The sequence below is a fragment of the Pleurodeles waltl genome, chromosome 11 (assembly GCF_031143425.1).
Source record: "Pleurodeles waltl isolate 20211129_DDA chromosome 11, aPleWal1.hap1.20221129, whole genome shotgun sequence".
NCBI classification, from domain to species: Eukaryota; Metazoa; Chordata; class Amphibia; order Caudata; family Salamandridae; genus Pleurodeles; species Pleurodeles waltl.
This window is the reverse complement of record NC_090450.1, coordinates 865,002,536-865,028,958: the sequence shown is the minus strand read 5'-3', so window position 1 is coordinate 865,028,958 and position 26,423 is coordinate 865,002,536. Positions and strand designations below refer to the sequence as shown.

Below are 26,423 nucleotides of genomic sequence, written 5' to 3'. Positions count from 1 at the left end.
GGCCGATCTGCCCCCGGGGGGGCAGAAAAGGCCTTAAAAAAAATGCCCCCCCGGGAGTGACCCTTGCCCAAGGGGTTGCTCCCTTATGACAATTTCCATTTTGAAAAAGACATCCCTGGTGTCTAGTGGGCGTATTGACAGCCGGATTGCTTTCAATCCGGCAGCCAAAACGCAGAGAGAGACTTCAAAGGGAAGGAAATTAATTTCCTTCCCTTTGAAACCTCTCTGCCTCCTCCACGTGATCGGAAGGGAAATGCTTTGCATTTCTCTTCCGATCATCGGGCTGGAAGCTGAGCTTCCAGCGCGAAGGAGGAGGCATTGTGACAATCAGCTCGCGCGCTGATGTCACGGGGGGAGGGTGGGTGGGGGGTGGAAGGGGAAGGGCTTCCCCTTCCATCCTGGACTTGGGGGGGCTGGGTGCCCAGGACGTAATGGTTACGTCCTGGGCACAGCAGCACTGTGCCGCAGGACTTACCCATTACGTCCTCGGCACAGAACCGGTTAAATAATAGGGGGAACGTGTTGAAGAAAGTAAACCCGTAAACAAGAAACCCTTGTTTGATGAAGATGCCATCACGTATATCATACAATCCACATGAAGGAAAAAATGAATTTTTACCGACATTTCAGTTCTGCATTTATACTTGATGTGTATCCTGTTCATTTCTCCAAAACATGCTTCCTTTCTTAAAATATGCCATTTTGAAACAGAAGTAAACGACCTGGCACAATAGCCCTATTTGCAAAATTGTCCTAAACAGACTTCACTGGGAAGTAATAAACATACATGTAAGCGAATTGCAAGTTCTCAGAAGTCTAACATTACTATAAAATGCTATGTCTGACCACATTTTGAGGCAAGGATAAGGAAGCCCCTCATTTGCTTAAATCGGTGACAAGCCTGGTAGTACAGATTTTCACGGTGTTCAAAACTGTTAAGTAAACGTTCCTCAGTGTACGTTTTCCAGATACTCATTTTGTCATAGTTTCTTTGGTTTAACACTTTCTCAAGTCAGCGCATCATTGGCAGTTGTCTCATTTCCCCGAAGAGGTGGGTCAGTGTGGTCCATTGGACTCAGATTTCCCGATTGAACCCAAGTGGAAGAAATGTGCCAATGGCCAGGAAGGCCACAACCATTATGGATGCAAGCAGAGTGGGGAAACATGAACTGGAAACCTGGGATGGGGCACCCAGCGATAGTGGCTCATTTTTTCCAAAGCCCTCTGGCTGAACCCATTTAAAGGAAAAAAGATACCTTTTTTTGTAGCACGGTGTAAACCAGGCTTCTCTATTTCATTTACTACTAAAAATGGTAGTTGTGCTGTACTGACTGCTTATCCTTGGACCCATTACTCCAATGGGTTGAGGATAGATGGTGCCCCTTTACTTCCCCAATAGCAAACCAATCAAGTACTCCACAAGACCTGACACATCTACCAAATCTGCTAGATGAACAGGTTATTTGTTGGTTCTTTGAGCTTGTTAGCAGTGCCTTGTTGGCCTCTAACCACAAGAAAAACATTCAGAGAAGGGCACAGTGATGTGTCTAGATACTGTGGCAGGTCTTATTTATTTGTATTGTTTCATTAGCTCTGCTTGAGAATGCCTTCCAAAAATATATTAGTTTTATCCAATATTAACATTAAAAAAACGTACTACCAATTTAGAAGTGGTAGCTTGTATATATTCTGGCTTACCTCACCACTCTATCCACAGATCCAAGGGAAGTGTGTGATTGCATTCTTTTAGTTTGAATAGAGAGAAATACATAAGTGGAAAGATTAGTAGAAGCGATCATCTGGTGCCATATATTAAAAAATATATATATTATCATGTTTCAATTTCTGGCTTAATGTTTCATTTTTTGTTTCTCTTACAGTATTGTGCCTCAGTCTCCTTCAGCGGATAATGCTATTTCAACCAGAAAGCAAACACCAAATAGCAGAGTATCCTCTTCCTCTTCTCAGCTGGAGCTGGACCACCATGATGCCAAAAAAGACCAAAGGACTGGGAGCCTAGACCGCTCCAGTGTTGACTTGGATTCCATTGATGGCACTGTACTACCGCCATCTGTCAGATCGTGTCCCGAAGAGGATGAAATTGATTTCTCATTTATGGATGTAAGTTAACATGACGGCTAATGCATAGCTTTCAAATTTAATTCAATGCACTTTTCATGAATTATTCAGTACTGTTTTTAAAACGTGTTAAGGAAAAACGGTTGTTTAACATTTGCCTTTCATTGTCGTACATTCTAGGCTGCACTTTAGTATTAAACTGCCTGAAGTTTTCAATATTGGTCTCTTGGTGCCTTTAAGATGGTTCCTCTAAATTGTATACAGGTCTTTTTATTTTAAATAGGCCAATGGGGCTGTATATGTGGCATACATCTGTTTGTTAGCTTGAAGAATAACTATTGATCGTTGATGAGTCCTTGATGCGATTCTCCTCCTCCTTCAGAGGAGCCTACAGATCTTAGTATAGATACATATATGTCCTAAATATATGTTGCATTTTACATGCCATAAGCAATTTGTATTCAGAAGTTTTTTTCCAATCAATTTGTCCTTGAATCACTGGCAATGAAATAGTGATTTATGGAAAGAATTTTCAAAACCTAACTCTCCTTTATGGATGATAAGGTGCTCATTATCATAAAGGGATTAGGAGTTCATTGCCCAGTAATTAAAGAACAAGTATTCCCGCTGACTGAGATTCACTTATCTGCAGCATAGTATGTTTTTGCAAATAGACATTCTCGGTTTTAGCCAAGTTAAGAATGTTAATTAACATATAGGCCAATTTTTATAATTGGAATGAAATGGAGTATGTATCTCTTAGGCTGAAAGATTTGAAGGCAGATGGGAAGGAATAATGAGAGAAGTTTTACAAAACAACGTTTCTAATCCTGCACTGCTTGAAGTCATCTACAGTACTTTGATTAAAGTCCTTTTGGACAAACATCATTTGACTAGGGTAAATTATCCCTTCACTGGCACAGGTTCAGGGACTTTCTTATCCTTCTCATGTGTCAATCAAGCTCAAATCACAGGTAACAAAAGCGCTTTGCCGTCTGTTGGGCTTGTAATTTATTCGGCATGCAAATTAGGCCCTTTAAACGTTTTATCCCTCTTTGTGGATAATGACACTTACCAGAATGGGTGAAAAGGTGGGTGGGTTAAGGGTATTAAATGCTTGTTTTTTAATTATTTCAAGAGCTAATACCACGTACATAAGTTCCTTTACTTACAGGGCTGTCCAAACAAATGAGTTTGTTTAAAAAAATAAAAAAAATATGTATATATATATAATTTCCAAGCAAGAATTCTGTGTGGCTTTGGCCTGAGCCCCAAAAAGTTCTATGCCTCTTTTTTGAGTTTCACAATTTTGTTACTTAAATAAAGGCTTATAGAGGAAGGTGGGAACAAGTTGTTGGCTACTTTATAAATCTCAAGGGCCTTAGGGGGTCATTCTGACCCCGGCGGTCTCTGACCGCCGGGGCCAGGGTCGGCGGGAGCACTGCCGACAGACCGGCGGTGCCCCGCAGGGCATTCTGACCGCAGCGGTTCGGCCGCGGTCAGATGCGGGAAACCGGCGGTCTCCCGCCGGTTTCCCGCTGCCCTGCAGAATCCTCCATGGGGATTCTGACACCCCCTACCGCCATCCTGTTCCTGGCGGGTCTGCCGCCAGGAACAAGATGGCAGTAGGGGGTGCCGCGGGGCCCCTGGGGGCCCCTGCAGTGCCAATGGCATGGGCACTGCAGGGGCCCCCGTAAGAGGGCCCCACAAAGTATTTTAGTGTCTGCTATGCAGACACTGAAATACGCGACGGGTGCCACTGCACCCGTCGCACCCCTGCAACTCCACCTGCACTGCCATTCGGAGCCGGCATCCTTGTTGCAGGGGCATTTCCGCTGGGCCGGCGGGCGCTCTTTTGGAGAGCGCCCGCCGGCCCAGCGGAAATGTATGAATGGCCGCCGCGGTCTTTTGACCGCGGTGTGGTCATTTGTCGGCGGGACCTTGGCGGCCAGCCTCGGCCGCCCACCAAGGTCTGAATCAGGCCCTTAGTGTTTGTCACATCCACAGAGACGTGACACTGTTTACATACCAGGCAGCAAAATGCTGCTCTCTCCATAAAAGCTTTATTGTATGGTGAAATTATCAAAGAGGTGGTCCAAGCAGAGTGTGGATTGGCTCCAGGTACGTATTTGCTCAACTTTTTTGTTAGGGTGAACAAATCTCATTGATCTCAATGGTAAAGAAGTCAACAGTGGTTCTTATTGTATGATTCAAAAAATTTTTTCATCAGAGGAGAGATCACACCATGTAGTAAATGCAATAGCAAAAGAGAAAATAGCGGTCAACACACTTTATTGTATAACACACATTTATCCACAATTGGCAACTATCAAGACTTGACATAGACTTCTAACAGTAGTTCAATGTGTCCCATGTGAAAAAAACACAAAGCAAACATAAAAGACAACTCTTCATTGAAACAGAAAAGTGTTTGTGTGTTTTTAACAAGCAACTTTTAATTTTCCAGATAGTCCATTACCCATATTAGCCGAGTCGCTTGCTAATATTGTCAGCGGTGTTTCAACACTTAGGCAGGGTAAAAGGATCTCATCAAGACTTAAAATATTGAAGGGGCGTCTTTATGGCCTGTGCACTATGTATTGTATTTACTCAGAGTAGTCGTAATACCCCTGGGTATATGTCTAAATATGTTAATATATCTTCAGCACTCAACTTTTGTACATATATTCAGTGAGCATCATTTTTGCTCAAGGAATAAACTTCCAGGCAAAGAATAAAGTGCAGTGTACGCAATTGGTGAGAAAAGGTGAAGTGCACAGCAGAAGGCATTATAAATTAAAAACATTTTGGCTGTAAGATTGAGCAATAAACCAAGCAAAGACTTCATCTAATATCTCAATTACATTTGCATAGAATTAATGAAAGTCCAAAACATTGTAATTGTCAGAGTTTGACTCCTGAACAAATAACTGAAAGAGGGGTATTCTTCTAAACAGGATACTTTTGCAGTCTACAAGACTGAAAGAATGGTTTAAGTCCAAGATAAATTAAAGCAGTAGGTTTTAGATCCGAGGGTAAGAACACGTCTTGCCTGTATGGCTATGGCACTCAATTTACATAGACTCCCCTGAAAAAGCAACCCAAAAAATATTTTGGTTCTCATGTTCATACAACTGTGGTGATATCTACTATGGGGGGAGGAGGGGTAGTTAGCAACCTTACCTTGGTGTGGCAACTTAACAAAGTGTTTGGTACCACAAAGTGACTTTTTTCTGAAAATGAAACAAAACTTAGAAAGGAATCAGGTATGGAAAGAAAGGCGACTGCAATAAAAAGGGTATTTTGAAGGAATCACCAGAAACCAAGGTTGATAAATCACAGACAGTAAGCTCTCAGTTTCAGAGCTCTGTGTAAGCAAAAAAATATAAAAAGTCAAATGTCAAGTTTGTATCCATTTGGTAAGTAGATAGAAGGAGCCTTACCACTTATTCCACAGAGACCAAGGTACCTGCTCAGTGCCATGCCTACGTCTTGGAGGACTGTGGAGCTAATCTCACGCATGTGTGCTATATCATTGTGGGAGCTCAGCGGCTGCAGAATTGCATGCACACTGCCCTATTGCCAACGTGAATACTGAAAGAACCAAAAATAAAAAATAAAGCCCTGGGCATGGAGTTGCATGCCTTGAGAACATGTGGAATTTATGAATGTTATGCCGTCAGTCACAGTCAGTCTTTGCTAGAAAAGTGGAAATAGCCTATAGAACTAGAAATGAAGATTTGTAATGGGGAGGCAGTAAAAACAAATAACTGAAAGTGAGGTCCTCTTCCAAATAGGAAGAGCAATTGCAATATTTGTAAACATTGAGTAGAAAATCATCAACGTGCGAAAATAAATACTTCATTTGAAAGAATACAAATCAGTTCTATATGGATAAGCGCAACAAGACGCTGCACTGTGAGTATAAATAAGCTATTTGGATGTAACTCACAAAGCTATCTGCATGCAAACCACTGGACTTCAGAGAAGACTTCTGGATGTACTGTTTAAAATCATTGTATCCAGATGGACTGGACATCACTGACAGTACCACCTGATTACTGCATATCTCAAGACATCTCAGAGCTGCATTTCATATGGAGTCTTCACTCGTGCTGCCTTTTGAAAATTCAGCAGTGTCTGCTGTGTAACCACTGAGCAAACCACCTGGTACTACCTGAGGATGGTGGAAGCCGAAACGCTGTAGTGGAAATATGTTTGTTTTTTGAGTCCATCTGCTAGAGTCACTTGTTTCTTGGATATTTTATTTTCTTGTGACTCATTGTATTGTATACTTTGATATCTGGATTTTTGCCCTGGCTGGCTGTTGTTTTCTTGTGATCGTGTGTGTATGTGTGTGTGGTTGCGTAGCTGCCAGTAGAAATTATAGTTAGAACCTAGTTTCCATAGACAGAGCATTTTAGTTTTGCTAATAACTTTGGCTCCCTTTGATGAATTGTGATGACATTTTCAAAACTAGTACACCAGTCAGTTCAGTTGCTATCTGGAAAGTTTCGTGGTAATTCGTCACACAGTGACTGAGGAAAAGGGAGGGTCCTAGAACATGTCTTCCCCATGCAATTTCCCACAGGGATTTTGAACATGACTACAGCCCGAACCGCTGAAAAGAATTACACCAGATTTGGCAGAAAGGTAGGTTCGGTGGCATGTGTAGCTGCAGATACACATGCTGTGCATAGTCCGCCGTCTGGTGTTGGGTCGGAGTGGTACAAGTTGTTTTTCTTCGAAGAAGTCTTTTCGAGTCACGAGACCGAGGGACTCCTCCTCCTTTGTTTCCATTGCACATGGGCGTCGACTCCATTTTAGATTGTTTTTTTTCCGCCATCGGGTTCGGACGTGTTCCTTTTCGCTCCGGGTTTCGGGACGGAAAGATAGTCAAAACTTCGGAAAACTGCGTCGGTATTGTTTCGTTCGGTATCGGGTTAGATAGAATCGACACCGAATCGTGAAGAGCTCCGGTAGCCCTTCGGGGTAACTTCGACCCCCCGTCGGGGCCTGGTCGGCCCGACCGTGTGTAACATCGACACCGATGGAACGGACCCCGTTCCGATTCTGTCCTAAATGCCACAGCAAATACCCATATACAGACCAACATTTGGTCTGTAACTTGTGCCTGTCGCCCGAGCACAAGGAAGAAACGTGTGAGGCCTGTCGTGCGTTTCGGTCCCGAAAGACGCTCCGTGACCGAAGAGCCAGAAGGTTGCAAATGGCGTCCACGCCGACAGGACAACGAGGGTTCGAGGAACAAGGAGAAGAAGAGGAAGCCTTCTCCATCCATGAATCAGACTCTGAGGAATTCGACGTCGAAGAAACCGTGAGTAAGACGTCGAAACAAGCACCACACGGGAAAACAGACAAGGCCCAGGGGACGCCACTGCCAACAGGCCATGGCTCAACCCATAAAATAGGTGACCGTCCATCGGCACCGAAAAAGGGCGAACCGGTGCCGAGATCGTCCGACTCGGGTCGAGACACAGGCACGCAGCAATCTCCGGACCGAGAAAGTGCTGCCGAAAAGGGTCGACGCCGAGACAGCGTAACCGAAGCTGCTCGACGCAGAGACAGCAGCACCGAGGATGATCGACGCCGAGAAGGCTCGACTACAAAAAAGAGAAAATTCTCCTCGGAGCCGAAAACAAGCAAAGACACAGTTTCGGTGCCAAAACGCCCAGCAACCGAACCGACGGCCAGCTCGTATTCAGAGGAACAATCACTGTCCTCTCAAATGCGCAAACACAGATTTGAAGAAGAGTTACAAACCACTGACGTAGACCACACCCAGAAGCGGATCTTCATACAGAGTGGGACAGGGAAGATCAGCACTCTTCCCCCAATCAGGAGGAAAAGGAGACTCGAGTTCCAAACACAAGAACAAACACCACAAGCAAAAGTGGTGAAGAAAGTAACTCCACCACCCTCTCCTCCACCTGTGACTCATACATCACCGGCACAAACTCCGTCACATTCACCAGCTCATACCACCATGAGCCAAGATGACCAGGACGCTTGGGACCTATACGACGCCCCAGTATCAGACAATAGTCCTGAGTCGTACCCTACCAAGCCCTCACCACCTGAGGACAGCACAGCGTATGCACAGGTGGTAGCTAGGGCAGCAGAGTTCCATAACGTGTCGTTACACTCAGAACCTGTCGAGGATGACTTCCTTTTCAACACCCTCTCCTCCACCCATAGCACCTATCAAAGCCTGCCTACGCTCCCGGGAATGCTAAGGCACGCAAAACAGATCTTTAAAGAACCTGTCAAAAGCAGAGCGATAACTCCACGGGTGGAGAAAAAATATAAAGCACCGCCCACGGACCCTGCTTTTATCACATCACAACTGCCACCAGATTCAGTTGTAGTAGGGGCAGCTCGCAAGAGAGCCAACTCGCACACATCAGGCGACGCCCCACCTCCGGACAAAGAGAGCCGCAAGTTCGACGCAGCAGGAAAAAGGGTTGCTGTACAAGCTGCAAACCAGTGGCGCATCGCGAACTCTCAGGCGCTCCTAGCGCGATATGACAGAGCCCATTGGGATGAGATGCAGCATCTCATCGAGCATCTGCCCAAAGAATTACAGAAACGGGCAAAACAAGTAGTTGAGGAGGGACAAAATATCTCTAATAACCAAATACGCTCCTCTATGGATGCAGCGGATACAGCTGCAAGAACAATAAATACCGCAGTAACCATAAGAAGGCACGCATGGTTGCGCACATCCGGGTTTAAACCCGAGATCCAACAGGCAGTGCTCAATATGCCTTTCAACGAACAACAATTGTTTGGACCCGATGTGGACACGGCAATTGAGAAATTGAAAAAGGACACTGACACAGCCAAGGCCATGGGGGCACTCTATTCCCCGCAGGGCAGAGGCACTTTTGGCACATTTCGCAGAACACCCTTCAGAGGGGGGTTTCGGGGTCAAGCCACACAAGCCAGCACCTCACAATCAACACCGTCTACCTACCAGGGACAGTACCAAAGGGGAGGCTTTCGGGCCAGTACAGAGGGGGACAATTCCCTAGAAACCGGGGAAAATTTCAAGGTCCCAAAACCCCTACAACCAAACAGTGACTCACAAGTCACTCAACCCCTTCACACAACACCAGTGGGGGGAAGACTAAGCCAATTTTACAAAGCTTGGGAGGAGATAACAACAGACACTTGGGTCTTAGCAATTATCCAACACGGTTATTGCATAGAATTTCTCCAAATCCCTCCAAATGTCCCACCAAAAACACAAAACATGTCAAAACAGCATTTAGACCTTCTGGAATTAGAAGTTCAGGTATTACTGCAAAAGGACGCAATAGAAGTTGTACCACGTACACAAAGGAACACAGGAGTTTACTCACTGTACTTTCTAATACCAAAAAAAGACAAAACACTGAGACCAATCTTAGATCTCAGAACACTAAACATCTACATCAAATCGGAACACTTTCACATGGTCACGCTACAAGACGTATTACCACTGCTAAAACAACAAGACTATATGACAACCTTAGATCTAAAGGACGCGTATTTCCACATACCGATACATCCCTCGCACAGGAAATACCTAAGGTTCGTATTCAAGGGAATACATTACCAATTCAAAGTGTTGCCGTTCGGTATAACAACCGCACCAAGAGTATTTACAAAATGCCTAGCAGTAGTAGCTGCACATATCAGAAGGCAGCAAATACACGTGTTCCCCTACCTAGACGATTGGCTAATCAAAACCAACTCCCTAACAAAGTGTTCACACCACACAGAGTATGTCATACAAACCCTCTACAAACTCGGTTTCTCCATCAACTATGCAAAATCACACATTCTGCCGTGCAAAACACAGCAATACTTAGGAGCGACAATCAACACAACAAAGGGGATAGCCACTCCAAGTCCACAAAGGGTTCAACATTTTTACAAGGTTATACAAGCCATGTATCCGACACAAAAAATACATGCAAAGATGGTATTAAAACTCCTAGGCATGATGTCTTCATGCATAGCCATTGTCCCAAACGCAAGACTGCACATGAGGCCCTTACAACAGTGCCTAGCATCGCAATGGTCACAGGCACAGGGTCACCTTCTAGATCTGGTGTTGATAGACCGCCAAACATACATCTCGCTTCTATGGTGGAACAGTATAAATTTAAACAAAGGGCGGCCTTTCCAAGACCCAGTGCCACAATACGTGATAACAACAGATGCTTCCATGACAGGGTGGGGAGCACACCTCAATCAACACAGCATCCAAGGACAATGGGGCGTACATCAAACAAAGTTGCATATAAATCACCTCGAATTGCTAGCAGTATTCCTAGCGTTGAAAGCATTTCAACCCATCATAACCCACAAATACATTCTTGTCAAAACAGACAACATGACAACAATGTATTATCTAAACAAACAGGGGGGAACACACTCGACACAGCTGTGCCTCCTGGCACAAAAGATATGGCAATGGGCGATTCACAACCACATTCGCCTAATAGCACAGTTTATTCCAGGGATCCAGAATCAACTAGCAGACAACCTCTCTCGAGATCACCAACAAGTCCACGAATGGGAGATTCACCCCCAAATTCTAAACACTTACTTCCACATTTGGGGAACACCTCAAATAGACCTATTTGCAACAAAGGAGAACGCAAAATGCCAAAACTTCGCATCCAGGTACCCACACAGGCAGTCTCAAGGCAATGCTCTATGGATGAATTGGTCAGGGATATTTGCATACGCTTTTCCCCCTCTCCCTCTCCTTCCATATCTGGTAAACAAATTGAGTCAAAACAAACTCAAACTCATACTAATAGCACCAACATGGGCAAGACAACCCTGGTACACAACACTACTAGACATGTCAGTAGTACCCCATGTCAAGCTACCCAACAGGCCAGATCTGCTAACACAACACAAACAACAGATCAGGCATCCAAACCCAGCATCGCTGAATCTAGCAATCTGGCTCCTGAAATCCTTGAATTCGGACATTTAAACCTCACCCAAGAATGTATGGAGGTCATAAAACAGGCTAGAAGGCCATCCACTAGACACTGCTATGCAAGTAAATGGAAAAGGTTTGTTTGCTACTGCCATAGTAATCAAGTTCAACCATTACATGCATCTCCAAAGGATGTAGTAGGATACTTACTACATTTGCAGAAATCAAATCTAGCCTTCTCTTCCATAAAGATACACCTCGCGGCAATTTCTGCATACCTGCAGATTACCCATTCAACTTCACTATTTAGGATACCTGTCATTAAAGCGTTTATGGAAGGCCTAAAAAGAATTATACCACCAAGAACACCACCTGTTCCTTCATGGAACCTCAACATCGTCTTAACAAGACTCATGGGTCCACCTTTCGAACCCATGCATTCTTGCGAAATGCAATTCTTAACGTGGAAGGTTGCATTTCTCGTTGCCATTACATCTCTAAGAAGAGTAAGCGAAATTCAAGCGTTTACTATACAGGAACCTTTTATCCAAATACACAAAAATAAGGTAGTTCTAAGAACTAATCCTAAATTTTTACCAAAAGTTATTTCACTGTTCCACTTTAATCAAACAGTAGAACTACCAGTGTTCTTTCCACAGCCAGACTCAGTAGCTGAAAGGGCACTACATACATTAGACATCAGAAGAGCACTAATGTACTACATTGACAGAACAAAACTAATTAGGAAAACAAAACAACTGTTTATTGCATTTCAAAAACCTCATACAGGAAACCCAATATCAAAACTGGGTATAGCCAGATGGATAGTTAAGTGTATCCAAACCTGCTACCTTAAAGCAAAGAGAGAGCTGCCCATTACACCAAAGGCACACTCAACCAGAAAGAAAGGCGCTACCATGGCCTTCCTAGGAAATATCCCAATGAACGAAATATGTAAGGCAGCCACATGGTCTACGCCTCACACATTTACTAAGCACTACTGTGTAGACGTGCTATCCGCACAACAAGCCACAGTAGGTCAAGCCGTACTAAGAACTTTATTTCAAACTACTTCCACTCCTACAGGCTGAGCCACCGCTTTTGGGGAGATAACTGCTTACTAGTCTATGCACAGCATGTGTATCTGCAGCTACACATGCCACCGAACTGAAAATGTCACTTACCCAGTGTACATCTGTTCGTGGCATTAGTCGCTGCAGATTCACATGCGCCCACCCGCCTCCCTGGGAGCCTGTAGCCGTTTGGAAGTAATCTTCAACATACATTTGTAAATATATTACTTAAACTTTATTTTGTACATACTTATTCATTCCATTGCATGGGCACTATTACTAACATACACAACTCCTACCTCACCCTCTGCGGGGAAAACAATCTAAGATGGAGTTCGCGCCCATGCGCAATGGAAACAAAGGAGGAGGAGTCCCTCGGTCTCGTGACTCGAAAAGACTTCTTCGAAGAAAAACAACTTGTAACACTCCGACCCAACACCAGACGGCGGACTATGCACAGCATGTGAATCTGCAGCGACTAATGCCATGAACAGATGTACACTGGGTAAGTGACATTTTCATTCTTAGTCAAGAAAGAGCCCTTTTTGTAATTTGGTGTAAATCCATTCAGTAGTTTTTGGAGTTCTTTTAAAAAAATAAAAAAATAAAAAAGATTTATGTTTCTGTAGTGATGCGAATTCTCTGCAGATCTGACAAATCTCAAAATGAGATATGATTGGCTGTCACCACTTAAACCAGGAAGTGGTGGCAGCCATCTTGGAACTCTTACTCAGCTGAATCTCAAGAAAAAAGGGGGGGAAAAGACAAGTGGGCAAGGTAGGAATACCCTGGCCCCCAAGGCCTGGTAGAGGGGTCCACTAGGGACATTGCCAGGGGGACAAAAAATATATATATTTTTTTTTGCAGTGAGTCCATGGAGGATCCATGGAACCGCAGCAACAATAAAAAAAAAAAGAAAAAAAAAAAAGACAAGCGCGGTCTTAGGCTGGCCCGGAACCTGCGGGGGTGAATTTTGAATTATTGGGAGGGGGTGCCTGCGGACCCACTCCCTGGGTCCCTTTTGGTCCAAGGGATCACCTTCCGCCCCCCCCCCTTCCCGGAGCCATTAATGGCCCTGGGGACTCCATCCTCTAGGGCCGGCTCAGCTATGCCCCCGGTGTGCCCACCCCTGGGATATAGCGTTTTCCCTGCCCGTTCTAGCCTTTTGGGATCACACACACACTGTACTCCCAGCAGACAGGAGCACGAAAAGTGCTGCCGCTCACTGGTGGTAGACTTCATCTGCTTCCCTCCCACAGTGAAGCAGACAGGAAAACATATGAAAAAATTGCTTGCACCTGCAGGGAGGAGCAATTCTTGCTGCTCCCTACGGGGGGTGAGCAGTGGCGGCTCAAAATGAAGGTGGGGAGCCAGGTGGCGACGCGGGGTCATCAGGGCTCCCCTTGCGGACCCCAACAAAGATGAAGTTGGTGCCCTGGGTGGGCTCCAGGGCACCCACCCTTTAGTGGCAGGGCCCATAGGGATGGTCTCCCTGGGGCCAATATTGGCCCAGGGTTGGGGGCTGCGTCCCCCCACTCCCCAATGATAATGTGGCTGTGAGATGGCGCCCCTGGGCAAAAATTGGCCCGGAGGATAGGGGCCAATATTGGCCCAGGGAGGCGGTTTGTCTGCCCTCCTCTCCCTTGTTATTATGGCTGGGCCCCGGGAGATGGAGCCCCCAGGGCCGAAATCAGTCCAGGGAGGGGACCCCCATTAATTAAGCAATTGGCCCTGGGAGATGGGGTCCCCAGTGCCAAATATGGCCCGGGGACATTGGCTACACACCCTCCTCACCTAAATAAAAAAAAAAAAGAGAATACAATGTGGCCCGCGTTGAGGAGACTGTGTGCCCCCCACCCCCCAAAAAAAAATCCCCATTCCAGGTTGGTGCCTTTTTGGTGGGGGTGTGTGTATCGTGTGCGGCATGTGGTTGGCTGGTTGGCTGCATGTGGGGAACATGGCCTCCCTCCGCCTCCCAAAGGTTTTAAAAAATCGAGCGTGCTGAATCTACTACGCACCCTCTACATTCACCTTCTCTTCCCCTCCAATCCCCCACAAATTGGAATAAAAATCTGGCCTTCTGCCAGTGATCCACCCACAACACATTTATCACCTACTCTTTAAAATTTGAGAAAAGTACCCAACGCAACCTCCTTCCACCCAGTCCGACCGCCCTCTCTGCCTCGCATCCGCTCTGCTGTAGCTGAGCTTTCCATTTTTACATGAGCACGGTGCCACGCTACACAGCTTTTTGTCTTTGCCAGCAGGGCCTATGGAGACCCACGTCATTCTAGCACACTACCCAGGTCTCTATAGACCTGGTTAGGCAGGGCAACATGGAAAGCAAGTGCTTCTCCTGGTGACTTTGGGTTACAACAGATCTGGTTATTTGTATTAGTTAGTGTCTTCCATTGGAAGCTATACATAACTCTGATATACTGTGTATCAGTATAAAAAAATAAGTTGTCATCCAAAATATTTGGCTAAAGTTATATTTGAAAAAAATCTACACATTGGTTGTGTATGTTACAAACTTTCAAAGGTTGCATAAAATAAATAGCTGCTGAAATATTTCAGATCCTGAAGAAATCAAAATATTATATTGAGAATACATGCTTTCATCTATTTAGGAAGGAAGCTATAAATGCAAGGGCAATTTGGGAGATAGTTTTGTCAGATGTTTTAGAAGGAGAGTATGAGCTTAAATATCAAATGTTGCTGAAAAGTGTGACACCATAAAGATACACCTTTATTCTCATATTGAAAGGACTTCTGTCTCTATCGATATCCATGACTTAAAACTGTCCTTTAAGGTTCTTAGTAGATTTTGGGTTCTTTTTAGAATTGGAGTTGGAAGATAACTATTTTGCCAACAATTTAACTGGAAAATAGTTGGAAGATGGGAGTAAATTTCGTGAAGTTTCTGGGATTCACTGAGCACCTCTTTAGAAGAATAGAATATATTGCTCTTCTTAGTACAGAAAATAAAATCCATATGGAGAGGGAGCAGTTAATAAGCTTCTCTAGATCAGCTGCTATAATTAGTAATTTGATGGGAGTAGTGACCACATAGTTTATTTGCTGTACAACAAGGGTTTAGATGTTTTAGAGTGTTGAAATATCAATAGTCATTGAAAGTCTGCTATAACAGCGCGTGATGGACACGTGGCTAAGATGGCGGCCGGAGCGGACGCCTGATCCAGAGGCTCCGCTCACAGCCCACCAAATGCAGCAGATATCCTGTTCCCTGCGGCATTTCTCCACCACACCAGCGACCTACGGAGACCCCCAATCGTGATGGGGGTGCTCCGGTGACCGGAAGAACTCGAGCGCTGCCCGGCAGGTCGCGGCTTCCCCGAACCCGGGGAGGCACCGCGGCCGTCGATTGGGCCTGTGGGGCCTCTCTGCGCTTGGTGCAGGGGAGGCGGGAGACGCTTGCTGCCGGGCGCGGCCTCCCTGGGTCCCGGATCGGACCTTCCCTTGCGCGTTGCCAGGGCGAATCGGGCCCTCCCTGTCGCAGGCACCCGAGCCGGGTCCCTGGAGGCGGGGGGTCCGCGGAGACCGCGGCTGAATCCACACATGCCCGTGAGAGGGGAGCCGGGCTGTGTGCATCAATACGCAAGAGCGCTCCGACCAAGATGGAGCAACCATCCTTTGGACCTCTGCCTGGGCGGCCCCAATTTTCGTGGTAAGGAGGCGCCGCGGGCGACGATTGGGACTGTGGGGCCTCTCTGCGCTCGGCGTGGGGGAGGCAGGAGCCGGTTGCTGCCGGACGTGGCCTCTCTGGGTCCCGGATCGGACCTTCCCTTGCCGTGTTGCCGGGGTGAATCAGGCCTTCCCTGTCGCGGGCACCCGGGCCGGGCCCCCTGAGGCGGGGGGTCCGCGGAGACCGCGGCTGAACCCACACGCGCCCGTGAGAGTGAAGTCGGGCCGTGTGCACCCACACGCAGGAGCGCTCCGACCAAGACGGAGCAACCATCCTTCGGGCCTCTGCCTGGACGGCCCCAACTAACGCGATGAGTCACGCCGGACTTCCTCGCTGCGGGCGCCTGGACCCGGGCCCTTGGGATTGGGCCGGGTGGGCCAGTGCCGGGCCCGAGTGTGCGAACCCGGGGACGGCGGCCTGCCTCCGCTTCTCTTTGATCCTGGCCCCCATGACGGGGCCTTAAAACATACTTACCCAGGAGGGCGTTAGCCCGTACAGCATAGTGCATAATCGGTGCACACGATTGATTTAGGGCCATTGGCACAGTGGCGAAAGGGGAAAAAATAAATAAAAATATAGAAAGGACAAGAAAAAGGAAAAAAAAAAGGGGGAAAAAAAAAATGGGACAAATTGAGAAAAAGGAACAGACAAAGAAGCAATAACAGGGAAGTAAGGAAAGCAAAATTAACAGTGAGACCACAAACAAGGTCTGTCACAGGGAACCTGCTTGCACATTTACCAGCAACCAGGAACGTGGAACATATGCAAAGCTGGCAACAAAAAGAACACAATTAACACACCAGCATGTTACGTTCATCAACACAAGATTACAAGTAAGCAAGGCACCTGCAATCCTCCAGTGGCACCACGAACAGAGTCATAGCCTGAACTCTCAAACTGACAGTGCCCCCTCATTAAATGCTTTCCCCCTGTTAACGCATTACGCCGGACCACAAAGGCCAACCTGAAAACTCCTCATGCGCCTACAGGAAGTTACAGACAGCACGGTGAACTGGCATGAAGGCGAATCAACCGACAAGAAGCCCAGCAGGATCCCACAAAGTATCCCCAAACATTGAAATTGGTCAAATCACCCACCCAACAGCCACAAACGATTAAAAGGCAGTACTTCACGGCGTTGACTCCCAAAATTCCGATGAAGTTGGCTGAGAATCATTCCATTCTCCTGACAGTAAACTAGCGCACCCCGGAACACTGCGGCAGACTGGGTCTCCCTTCGGGAACCTCGCCAAGTGAAATATCCGAAACAATAATAATCTAGAACTCGGAGGTTCCCCCGTGGAGACATAATCACAGAGGCTCACGCGGATCTCCGGGTAACCTGCGCCCTCGTGTCGCTCAGTCGTGAGCAACCTTAAACGACTATCCTGCACCCCTTGGCAACTCTATCTGAAACCAGCCTCAGCGAGCAGCCCAGCGGTGATTATCGCCTCGTGACACAATGGTTAAGCCAAAACACCCCAAACCGGGGACCCACATGGACGGTGGCAACCCCCTCCAGCAAGTCATTCCGACACGCAAATCACAACACTTCTTCAGGTGAGTGAAATGCTGTGCACACACTCCCTGCAATTCGACAAACTCTTGCAAGCAATAATGGACACCAAGGTATCACTAGAAGACAAAATCGATGCTGCGGTATTAGAAGTCTCATTGCTTCGTGCAGATCATCGCAAGCTTACTGATAGGCTTAACGATACAGAATCAGCACTAAAAACTGTTCAACCAGAGGTCGCAAGCATGAGAACCAAAATTCAACAAATGGAACTGGAACTAACGCAACTGCAGCGCAGGGCTGGGGACGAGGAGGGCCGCTCCAGACGTAATAACATCAGATTCCTGGGCGTCCCGGAACGCTCAGAGACTCCCAAAGCAGAGGAATTTATAGAGAACTGATTGAAAAACATAATGAAAATACAGGACAACACCAATTTCCCGATAATAGAAAGAGCACACAGAATTCCAGGAAGACCCCCCCCGGCCTGGCGCCCCACCCCGACCTCTGATAGTGCGGTTCCTAAATTACAGAGACCGAGATCTAGTTCTCCAACATTTCAGAACCACAGGCACAAATAGCTTGGAAAACAGCAACGTATCAGCCTACCCAGATTACACAATGGAAGTACAACGTAAAAGATCATCATATTTCAAAATTAAACAAATACTGCGTGAACACAAAATTACTTATTCACTCCTGTTCCCAGCTCTCCTCCGAATCATAATTGACTAAAAGACTCTTATGTTCTCCACACCGGAGGACGCTTGGACATGGATACACGCCAAGGGCCTGGCCGTTCCATCAGCAGACGACGCAGCAAAAGAGGCAGGATCACTCCCAGCGCTAGGAGAAAGAAAAAGAAAAACAACGGTGTGCCCAACAAAGTCACAGATGGCTGCCGACCAAGCGCAAATTTTAAAAGAAGCTAGCACGTTTGCACGATCGCTATCAGCCACCACGAGCGAAGTGGATATCAGCGATAGCGGCTCACCAGGTAGCAGGTCCAGTTCATCCTTATCCCAATTGTTGGTCGGACCTGACCTCACCCGCGCCTGGCAGACGAAATTTGAGAACCCACAGGATGTGCCTCGATCGGGTCATTTGGTCCTGAAGCAGCCGGAGGCGGTTCCCCCCCCCCCCCTCCCCAAGCGTCAACACTGATAAATATGGTCACCCTAAGGTAACTGCTGAACCGACGATGATCCTATAAGCCGCGGTGTAACCAACACCTGAAAACATAATTGCACTCTGATCTACGCAGGTAAAGAAGAAGCATATTGGAGGAGGGCCAAGAGGGTGCCCACATCAACCAATTCACGTCCCCCACCACCTGAACGGTACCCGAATGGAACTGAACTGTCCAGACTCTAGTTTAGGCATCGGTTGTGCCATTTCGTTTCAAATAGGGCTTTGCCCAAAATATCCTTTTTTGTTGGTTTTCCTATCTTTTCTCCCGGGTCGATTTTGCATAGCGCGGGGGCTCGGGCTGCAGACTGCTGGGGCGCGCACGCGGGGGGGCTGGGTCGCAGATCGGAGAGTGGGACTGTGACCCGCTGTGTTTTTCCCTATGGATTTAAACAATACCACACAATATAACGCACAAGGAACCTATTTACAACATACTAACATGGAATGTGAAAGGCATGGCGGGAATATCTAAAGGCAATAGAATATATTCACATTTAAAACGCCATCACATACACATAGCCATTCTTCAAGAAACTCATGTCACACCAGAAGATATTACGCAGATTGAGAGAAGATGGGCGGGACAAATATATGGCTCTGGAACATCGACTTTTGCCAGAGGAGTACTGATTTGGATAGCACCAAGGGTCCCCTACACAGTAAAACGCAGCACTACGGATAAAGAAGGCAGGTACATACAATTAGTAGGCTCACTAGATGGTGAAACGCTAGCGATAAACAGGGTATATGTCCCAAATGTTAAACAGGGCGAATTCCTACAAAAAACGATCTCTCACTTATCACACGATTTAACAATACCAAGTATTTGGGGCAAATAGATATGGATAGATCACACTGGTAGCTGCCCCAGTAGCGAAAAACTCACAGATGTTACGAACATGGATAACAGACCGCAGCCTGATAGATGTATGGAGACACCTACACCCTCAAAAAAGGGAATACTCCTACCACTCCCCTGTACATTTACTACATACCCGCATAGATCTTATCCTCGCCTCGCAGGATTTAACACACAGATTCACAGCAGCAGAACACACCGCTAAGGTAATCTCGGATCATTGCCCACTTATCGTCCACATTAAGTGGGGTAGAACACGTGCTTGCATCCCAACCTGGCGTCTCCAACCCCGATTACTACAAGACTTCAGAAAAGAAATAGCCACACACATTTCCTCGTATTTTACCTTAAATACCGGGACTTCGAGCTCCAGGGCAAATGAATGGGATTCACACAAGGCAGTTATGAGGCGCACATGCATATCCATGACAGTGGGAGTACGGCATACACTGTCGCAAGAGCTCCGCAAATTAGAACAGGACATCCGCATTGCAGAATGCAAACAAATAGAGGGCACTGTCACTGCCGCGGAGCTCAACAGATTACGCACACAATGGAGCGAGGCGGATAGGCGCCTAAGCACTATGATTATCGCCACTACATGGCCCGCACACATGTGGAAGGGGATAGATCGGGAAAACTACTGGCGTGGCTATTAAGAAATGAACATCGGAACTCCCCTATTGTGGCCATTCGCCTGGATACAGGTATAATTGTGAATACTCAAGTGGAAATGAACAGCACCTTTAGAGAGTATTATAGTGCATAATACAAGGCCCCCCTCTCCCTCAGCAGAACAGTTAAGAGTTCTTCTGTGGCATCAAATTAAACCGCCTAACTGCTACTCAGTTGGTGGACATGGAGAAACCGATTGATATAGCAGAGATACAACAAGCCCTACAACAATTAACTCATGGCAAAGCACCAGGCAGCGATGGCATTCCCATAGAGTATTATAGTACGTTCCCGAAACAAACGTTAACACCTTACCTAGCAATGCTAACTGAGGCTCTAAAATACGGTCAACTACCAGACACCTTACGCGAGGCGTTGATAGCAGTACTGCCTAAAACAGGCCGGGATCCACTGGATGTTCGCTCATACAGGCCGCTATCGCTGTTAAACACAGACTGCAAACTGCTCTGTAAAATTCTAGCAAATCGCCTGCTCCCATGGATGCCAGACCTGGTTCACCATGACCAGTCTGGTTTCATACCGGGCCGCAACACTTTCATAAACATCTACTACGCCTTATGGCAAACTCCCCCGTGGGCGAACATAATTGGGTAGCAGTATCACTAGATATTGAAAAAGCGTTCGACACGCTGGGATGGCCCTTTCTGATAGAAACTCTCAACCGAATGGGCTTCGGCAGGACATACGTTAACTGGGTGACGGTACTATTGTAGTGTGGTTAGTTTTACGTATATTTTGCGCATTAGCTTCAGGCTTTAGGCCTTTGTGCACTTTGCCCTGAATGTATTTTATTCATTTGCTGACAGCTTAGAGCCTCTGTGCACTTTGCTCTACATGCTTTTTATTAGGCTTCGTACTGTTATTTTTCAAATAGCCAGTTCTACAGTGTTGTTTTTTATTCATATCACACTATTTTGCCGTTCTTCAGCACTGGAGTTCTTCATAACATATTCACTCTGTTCTTCAGTCAAGGATACAGTCTGGTACATTGCCGATAGACGTGGTAGGAGTTTAGATTTGGCATTCCTGCGTAGGGACATTTTGTTATCACGATGACATGTTAGTTATAAAATCACTTCCTTGTCCCAATACATGCAAGAGGGAGATTCCGACCAGAGACCCACAGCTAGACGCTGACTGCCTCGTTGCAGATGCTGAACCGAACCAGATCCCAGGCCTTTGCTCAGGTATGAGGGCGTATGTCTCCCCGGTGATTCGGAAAGGCAAGCTAGAAGCTTAACATGCTGTGCTCTAAATAGAACAAGCAGAGGGAGAGTAGAAACTGTTAGGAAATATGATAGCTTTATTCTTATGTTTTACTCTCCTGGTGACTATATCAATCCTACTATGTTGTATTGTTCTGGTTATTGCGGCTCACGCCTTATTATCTAAAATACAGCCGTTTTATTAAAACATTATATAAAACTTATACTGTCTTTGTCATTTGTATATGAGATCATATTGTAAATGAGAGAGTTGGTTCGGATCTGAGTGACCACGACTTACCTGAGAAGTTCCAAAGATGTCATGCGCTCGGCTGCCTAATCATTTCTTCCCCGTGGGAGAAATGAGGCACTGCTAGTTAGCCGGAGCAAAAACCGGATTTAGGGTGACAGAGTTCCTTACACGTGGGTCAGACTCCGTCCCCCACACAGTTATCGATCCTGCTGCCTAGAAATCCAGTAGTCTCATTTAGGATAATGAGAGCCCACGCGACATGGCGCCGCCAACGATTGGTCTGGCTCTAATGTTTAGGTCCGACTGACTCTCTCGGTCTCATATATATTTTGACTCCTCGGTTCCGTACGCGGAGACGTCCGTGGGACTGAGGGTTTCCGCCACCACGGGATAGGTACGTCCTATTGCTTAGTGGTTGGTTGTTCAAGCTTGAACTTTGAAAGGAAAAACCCCGATATTGGTGTGCCTTCTCTGACCTAGAGCTATTTTTTGCAAATGGCGAATCCTAATGTAGTGAATATAGCAATCAATATGCGTCACCCGCTCACTGGACATCTGATAGCACATGGACTAACAGTCCAGGGAGGTCCAGTCACTTTTGTGGTGGATGCCCATGCAGCCTATAGGACAGAACTTTTTTATTCTTGGGTCGCATTTCCAGCAGTTGATGGGGGTACAAATACTTTTCACGAATACACTGTTTCGAATTCCCCTGTACAATACAGGGCTTACGCTTATTTAGAGATACCTCTATCTTATCAAGAACACCATAATTGGCTTGATGGCGCCCTCCCACATACAGTAGCACAAGTGAGGTTAGGTCCGTTGAGTAATGATGGTCCGACCTGGCCTTTATTGGCTACTTACACACCATATCCTGCGGTTGCAAATTTGGCAGTGGCTGATGTGCGTCGTTTATATATAGACTTAGCTACAACATATAGAAGACTGGTTCAGTTTGTGATGCAGACATTAAATACTAATGCAGCGCGTGCTGCTCTGGCGCACCCTCAAGCAGTGGTTCCGGGAATCAATCCGGCCACTGTACACTCAGTTATGGGCAAGGTACCGGCTAAACGTGAGGAAACTCCATTTTGGCTGGCGCCAAAAATCAATACGCTGGAAGCAGTATTTCCCCATACGGGACCTCAGGATAAACATAGAATTTTGACGATGTGTTTGCCGTATGGGATGGTTCCTCCGGTGGACCTTTGTAATACCTGGGGCACGGTGTTTGCCGCGCTCTATACTACAGCACACGGTACACCGACTTTAGCTAATTTACCGGAAGTGCTTAAACAAATTCAAGATGAATATGGGGCTGTCCCTGCCTTAGATTTGGGCATGCAGTTAATGGGCAATTTTGCCGCAGTTTCTTCTATTATTTTGAGTAATCTCAAGAGAGAGGCAGTAGCTCTAGCCGTGCGAATGCGTCTTTGGGATGTTCCGCAGATTGATCAAGAGCGGGAACTTCCGCGAATAATAGCTGAGACATATTCAAGTATTGGTCGCGATAGCCTAGGGGCTAGACCGCAGAAACCCCAATTGCAGGGTAAAAATAATAAAGATAATGCTAAGCAACAGCAACCTGAGGGTACAAAAAAGCACTGAGAAAAGATACAGCAAACACCTAAAAAAGATGGGTGACAGTCTCCACAACCGGAGACCCCGCAGAATAGGTATAATCTCAGGAATAGGGATAATTTGAAGACGCCCGATAGATATCAATATACTGATACACGTCAATCTCGTTCCTTTCAGGACTCCGAAGAGAAGTGAGAGAGGTGGGCGGTCAGAGCGGAGGTCGGAGTACGTGAAACCGAGACAGGATTCACAACGCTCAGCGGAGGTTTCTGTTAAACAAGAAGAGAAACCGCTGCAACAAAAACAGCAATTTAAAAAGAAAAAAGTGGCAGCTGTCTCAGTTAGACATGCCGCTCAAGAAGAGAGTTCTCTTGACGAACAAGACATGGGCGTTAGCACTGTTAGACAATGCGGCAGAGGTCACAATAGTTCGCCGGAGTCTTCTAGAGCATCTGGAGGTGAAAGCAACTGATGACTTCATAGAAGTCGAAACGGCGGGCATGCGAGTCTCTGATCCTGATAGAGTATATCAAGTGACTCTACGATTAGAAGGGGACATTGACCGCATTGTACACGCCATCTTTTGGGACCATGTGGTAAAATCATATGATGTTCTGTTGGCCGAACAGGATTGGCCACCTGACTTTGTTCGCGACTGTCCGGTTGGGGAGGTTGTTATTGTACCTTCCTTCTCACCACTTGTTCCGAGAGAGCTAGCGGAGTCCTATGGTAAAACATGGGCTGTAGCACAGGCTCCCGCCCTATATAGAAATAATGTGGGGTGGGATAGACAATCACCTTATCATGTAATTCCAATAAAGGGCACACCTCAGCCACAGCCGCAGTATCCTAATAAATTTGAGGCAAGGGCATCGGTTCGGAAAATTCTTACACAATTGGAGTACCAGGGTGTAATTGAGCCCTGTGTCTCGCCGATGAATAATCCCTTATTTCTGATGGATACAACTACCTGTGGATTCCTCACCTCATGAATACTCCCATGGCGCCAGCATTCTACGGAAATCTTCTTACTAGTCTCTGCACGTCGACGAGGACGTCACTGTCTCGCACGCGACGCCGTCTGACGTCATACAGGCAATAAGAGGTCCTCGACGACGTGCGGACGTCAGTTCCCTTTTTTCCGTGCATTCGAAACGGTTATCTTCGAGGGAGCAACTGTTACTCTTGCGGTTACAGTGTATATCTTGCTGCGTACTCTTTCTCCGTGGAAATAATGTCGCAGAGAAAGTCTGGATTTAAGCCTTGTCGTGAGTGTGGAGGCAAGATGTCGGTGACGGATCCTCATTCCGATTGCCTTTGGTGTTTGAGCTCCGACCACGACGTCTCGACTTGTGATTCATGTCAGCACATGAATCCGAAGGCCCTTAAAGAACGTGAGGCGAAGCTGTTTATGGCCAAGTCAAAGGAGAAGCATCACAAGAAGTCTTCTCCAAAACATCGGCGTCATCGAGACTCCCGGCGCCGTAGAGAATCTCGGCGTCATTCAAGGGAGGCTCGTTCCAGGTCTCCGGATCGGCGCCGAAAGACATGGGAGGTCAGCCCCACGGTGACGCCGCATCCTTCGACGCCGTTGCCCTCTCCGGCGTCACCAACTTCGCCTGGACAGGCGTCGGTGATTGAGGTATTGGAGCCTCAAGTGTTTTCTCCGGCGCAGACGCCGAGGCCGGAGTCGGGGTCGCCTCCGAGACAGGCACCCCAGTATCCGGCTTTTCCCACCCCTGGAGCCGATAGTTCCGCATTCTTGAATGCGATGTATGCCATCTTCCAACAGATGGCTCCAGGGGGTGCTCCGGCTGGGCCTTTGGCCTTTTCTTTGGGTGATCCTGCGCCTCTTCGGCCGGCACCCTTTATGCCCTTTCTCCCGTTTGGGAACGTGGGCTCGGCGCCAGTGTCGGCGCCGGTGGCCGCTCCGGTGGCTTCAGAAGGATTGGCCCCGGGGATTTCCATCCCGTCGACGTCGGGATTTCGGCCTGTGACTCCGGTGGGTCCATCTGCTTCAGCTGCTCTTTCGTCGGCGCCGAAGTTACATGTGGCGCCGGACGCGGCGTCGGTGGCTTCTGAAGATCGGCGCCGATCTTCGACTTCGGCGGAGGCATTGTCGACTCCGCGTATTGAACAACGACTTCATTCGAGGAGACGTGCTCTCCGGGTACTAGAAGAGCAGGAGTACCAACGAGCCCTAGAGGAAGGAGAGCTAGAGGACTCGGGTGATGGGCTGCGTGGACTGGAGTCGGCCAGTGGGCTGGACACTTCCCCTGAGTGGGACCTTTCGTCCCCGGGGGAATATACTGAGGAAGCTGCTTCCTTTCATACAGTGGTACGGAAGGCAGCTAGTTTTTTGGACCTGCCTTTGCCGGTGGTGGAGGCAAAACAAAACCTTTTGACGGAGGTGTTGCATCCGGCCTCAGCCGCGGCGGAGCCTCTGTTACCTTTTAATGACGCTCTGCTGGATCCGGTTTTAGAGGTGTGGAAGAGGCCGGCATCTTCCCCAGCAGTTCACAGAGCCGTGGCCAGGAGGTATCGGACGGCTCCAACTGATCCTGGTTTCCTATCTAGGCACCCTACGCCGGAGAGCTTGGTAGTGCAGGCCTCCTGTTCGTCCAAGTCAGCGCCTGGTTCTTTCCCGACGGTGCCTGGGGACAGAGACTCAAAAAAGCTAGAGGCGCAGTCGAAGAAGATTTTTTCGTCCTGCAGTCTGGCGTTAAAGGCCACTAATGCGACCTGTATCCTGGGGAGGTATATTCATGCTCTGATGGATGACATCTCCTCTTCGTTTACAGAGCTTCCCCAGGGTCTTTTGGATCTTGTCTCTGATGCCCAGGCTGCTGCGACCCAAATTATCCAGACGGGACTGGATACCACCGACTCGGTAGCCAGAGCAATGGGCACAACTGTGGTGGAAAGGAGACAGGCCTGGCTCCGTAACTCGGGCTTTTCGGCAGATGTACAGTCCACATTGTTGGATCTCCCGTTTGATGGGGACAAACTGTTTGGGGCTAAGGCTGATTCGGCCTTGGAACGTTTTAAGGAGAGCAGGGCCACGGCTAAGTCGTTGGGACTCCAAGCTCCTTCTTCCACGGCCTCTTCCAGATTCTTCAGGAGGTTTCGTGGATTTGGGCGTGGCTCTTCCTCCTCTTCCTTTCGGGGAAGATATCAGCAACCTGCCTCTTCCCACCCCTATAGATCTTTTAGGGGGAGGGGTAGGGTCCGCACCAGGGGAGCCTCTCAGCAGCACTCTGCCTCTTCCTCATCCTCTGGCGGGGTGCAGCAGGGGAAGC

At 47.3% G+C, this 26,423-nt stretch overlaps 1 protein-coding gene across 8 annotated transcripts in view; it reads left to right on the top strand.

Moving 5' to 3' along the window:
• KIAA1671 (KIAA1671 ortholog) overlaps positions 1–26,423 on the top strand; it is a 650,892-nt gene that overhangs the window by 439,085 nt on the left and 185,384 nt on the right. For all 8 annotated transcript variants that reach the window (XM_069214707.1, XM_069214708.1, XM_069214709.1 and 5 more), the window contains one exon: positions 1,881–2,121. In XM_069214707.1, coding sequence (XP_069070808.1) covers positions 1,881–2,121 — 241 coding nt within the window. The remainder of the gene's footprint in view (positions 1–1,880; positions 2,122–26,423) is intronic.